Raw genomic sequence first — 3,683 nt, 5'->3', positions numbered from 1 at the left:
AAAGAGCAAGTGAAGTGAGATCAACCATTAAGGTTGAATCAACATTGGGAATTTATTTCTGTACCTCTCTTTAGTCAAAAATGGGTGAATGACACTGCTTTCACTAATTAAACCTACTCTGAAACGTGGAGTCCTTTTCAGACTTACGCTTTAGGGAAGTAGATTTTTCTTACTTTTGGACCGCATTTATCAGGTTGTTTGCATATTACTTTTCCTCACGTAAGGAAACAAACTTATCGTTTAAAAATGTCCTTAATCAAGCTGTATCTTGAACCAATCAAGGCATTTTAACTACTCCACCTCCAAAACAGCACCAGAAAACTTCGGCTTTTACGCGCAAATTGCATGCCAATGCCAAACTGTCCTCCTCTCCTTCGCTTCCAAGTGATTTATCGAAGTAGTAGCCACGTAAACAAAAAGTACACCTAACAGAGAAGCAATGATACTGTAATTATCATACATCTAGGCTAAAGGAGTCTTCCTCCCAATAACTACTACTCATTGAGAAATAAATTTTAATATATTAACCGAACATGGGCGATATTTTAATCTTCATTTTAGTCAAAGCTTTCAAGTATTCACTATTTTACTCTCTTCATGGGCGACGTACTGACCATAAGCCGTGGGGCCGCAGCAGGCGAATGCATGGAGCTACCCCAAATAGATGCACTTCATCGTCTGTTAACCAATAATTTATCGATTGATTTGTTAATTGATTATTTAATTAAAGGACTATCAGTGATGAATCCGTCAGCGAATAATTTGCAGTTTACTTGACCGAATGAAGCAAGAATTAGTTGGGTGGAAGGAAATAAATCACCTACTGACACAATAGGCCCTTTGAATTTGCTCAGACTGATAGGTGGGTCCTGTAGAATATTCCAATATGATTATTTTTAATTTTAGCTAAATCTCAAAAGAAATTGGTGGTGCTCACTCCTTATCCTCTGTATAACTACGTCCACAATAATTCCTCATCGACAAAGTAATTTACGTATTTTTTTCAAAAGGAAAACCAATGACTCAGTCTCGTCTATGTGAGTATTCTATGCTTTCCCTTTCCGCAGTTCTGATCACTTTTATTATCTGATTTGTAATTGAAGCAAACCCTTTGCTCTTTGATTATTTTCATTTCATTTAGCATATTGCTTATAACAAGTGGTTAATGTTTTAATGCTGGGTGAATCTGTCAAATAATTACTTTATTTTAGGTCAAAATTTTAGTTCTTTGCGCCAACAGCAAGGCCCCCATAAACAGGGTAAGTCTTTTTATCCATAGGTCCATGATTAGTTACCTACTTCGCAAAGTCAGATTTGAAATATGCCTTAAATAGTTCTGTAAATAGTAAATTATAGCTGTGCATGAATTCGTTGCCTGTTATTCCTGTCAGAGAAATGCGGCTGCTGTCAACTAGTCAAGAATAGTGATCCTTCACAACGCCAAAAGAATGCAATGTCCCTCGAAGAAAAGGTAAGCCTTGCTCTCGGTTGCCTCTTCACTGTAACAATATTGGGTAAATATATGCTTCAGAGGTGTTTTTCTGCTCTCTAGATCTATTTTACAGAACGGAAAAAAGATCTCGAAGTTCTGAAGGAATTCAAGCCAGAATCTCTTAGCAGAAGCGGCCTTGATGCGGCATTTCGTGCACACATGTTTGGTTGGATGATTAGGGTGCGCCCAAAAAACGCATGTTTGCCTTTTTCTGCACCTAAAAGACAGTAATTACAGGTCTTTACGCCCTCATCTTTTAAGGTTCACTTATACATAAATATTCCAACAGAGATCTTGCATCTTGCAACAACCTATGTGGATCGCTATATTTGGCGTACAAGAACAGGACCTGGGGAATGCCATTTGCTCGCAGCTGCGGCTCTCTGGGTGGCTGTGAAGACATCAACTTCGCAGATGCGTATAAAGGCTGAATTTCTGTGCGATTTGTCCAAAAACAGCTACACTAAAGAGCAGGTGCGTTTATGCATCCTTAAACTGTCCCTGCCACGGCTAGATTAGCTCCAATTCTCATCAGCGTGGTTACATTTTAGCTCTTATTCATGGAGCAGAACCTGTTGACAATCCTTGATTTCGACGTTATTTGTCCGACTCCATACACCTATCTCGAGATATTCTTGAAAATTTGCAACGACATTCCACCCTATTGCACGAGATTGGTAATTTGTAGTTTATTTAATTCTTTGTATTGTAAACGAACGGCTTTTAACTGTTATGCTTGCAAACTTTTAGTGTTTATCAATGTTAAAATTCTCCCTAGGTGAATTCGGCATGTTCATATATTCTTGATTTGGGTCTGACGGAGTACGAACTAACGCGGTTTCCAGCTTTCCTCCGTTGTTCGGCCGCAATTTACCTTGTTCGCCGCATTCTACGAGTCAACGGCGGTATTTTACACGGGGCAAGCGTGAGCCTTTTTAAGGAGAATGTCCATGAGTTCAGCCTTTTACCTCTTTGGCCAAAGGCGTTAGAGACACTTACCGGTTATTCAGAGGAAAGCAGCCTTTCCTCGGTTGCTTTTATTTACGGTACACTGGTGCAAAAAGCCAAGGAATTTGTAATCCCAAATGCAAAATATCCAACAGAGCTATTGGTAATGCTTGATATAAATACGCGCATGAATTTAATTCGTTGTATTAACTTGACTTTTGCCTTTTCTGCATAAAATACTCCTACAAATACCGCTTACGATTAGTCTGTGTTTTTCCTTCCTGCTCCCACACAGGCACAACATCGCATTAACTTACGCATTCTTTAATACGTTTAGCCTATTTTTGAAAAATACACTGCAAGAGACAACAATCAGATAGCGATTCACCCAATTATGATAAACTTCGACTTAAAAATCATCTTTGAAGATTTATTGCAAAGAAACAATCAGCCCATCTGCGGAGGAAAGCGTAGGAGGTAATGGTCAGGATGAGTTTTTGCAGTGCGTTTACTGCCCAAATGTATTCAAGTCTGGGGAATAGAAATCAATTCCCACCTCTGCACATCAAAAATGAGGTAGAACTTTTCCCTATATATCATTTAATTTAAATAAACTTCTTGCAAAAAGCATATTTTGTGCTCTTGGCAAAAAAACCGGGTTACCGCAATTTCAGTCCGTTGTGCGTAAGGCATCAAATTAACTTCATTCTGACGTCTACTAGTTAATTTAGCCACAATACTCAGTGAACCATTTCTCACCTTCACATAGCCAATTATCGCACAGACAGACAAGTCACAATCACAGAGGAGGGCCAGATGGGACTCTTCATCTGTCCTTCCTTCACCCGCCGCTCAACAATGTCCCTCCCTTCCATGAGCTCAATTCCAACCGATCCACGCTCAAGGCTTTCCATTCTCACTTCATTCCCATCTCTACCAGTTGAAGAAGGCATTTTGCCTATCCTTTATCCCTGACACCCATCACCAAGTCTATTTGGCACGACCCAGGAGCCGAATCACTTCCATCAGGCAGTTGGAACCCTTGATTTGTTGTTGTATTTCCAATAATCCGAAAACACTACCACAAGGGAGGACAGCGACGATGCAACCTGAGCTTTGAGATCGCTGATTGGGCATCTCAGTGGGGTATGCATAAGCCCGATAGCCATGGCACCTCAAGGCTTCGGTTGAGTAGGTGGATCCCGACTGAACAATGCGTCTTCCACATTCCCTGAGCGGTTAC

At 40.2% G+C, this 3,683-nt stretch overlaps 1 protein-coding gene across 1 annotated transcript; it reads left to right on the top strand. All coding sequences in view use genetic code 11, as the record gives it.

Annotated features, from left to right (window-relative positions):
* Window positions 1-1,018: 1,018 nt before the first annotated feature.
* Window positions 1,019-2,921, top strand: EGR_10078 (Cyclin-B1-4; the record flags this gene model as incomplete). The annotated part of the gene is made up of 8 exons (XM_024499327.1): window positions 1,019-1,037; window positions 1,212-1,259; window positions 1,392-1,471; window positions 1,553-1,672; window positions 1,754-1,966; window positions 2,044-2,169; window positions 2,271-2,603; window positions 2,778-2,921. The coding sequence occupies 8 exons, from the start codon at window positions 1,019-1,021 to the stop codon at window positions 2,919-2,921; spliced, it is 1,083 nt and encodes a 360-aa protein (XP_024346253.1).
* Window positions 2,922-3,683: the final 762 nt, after the last annotated feature.

This window comes from Echinococcus granulosus, assembly GCF_000524195.1.
Source record: "Echinococcus granulosus chromosome Unknown EG_S00188, whole genome shotgun sequence".
NCBI classification, from domain to species: Eukaryota; Metazoa; Platyhelminthes; class Cestoda; order Cyclophyllidea; family Taeniidae; genus Echinococcus; species Echinococcus granulosus.
The sequence above is the reverse complement of the archived record's forward strand: the minus strand, read 5'-3'. Positions and strand labels throughout refer to the sequence as shown.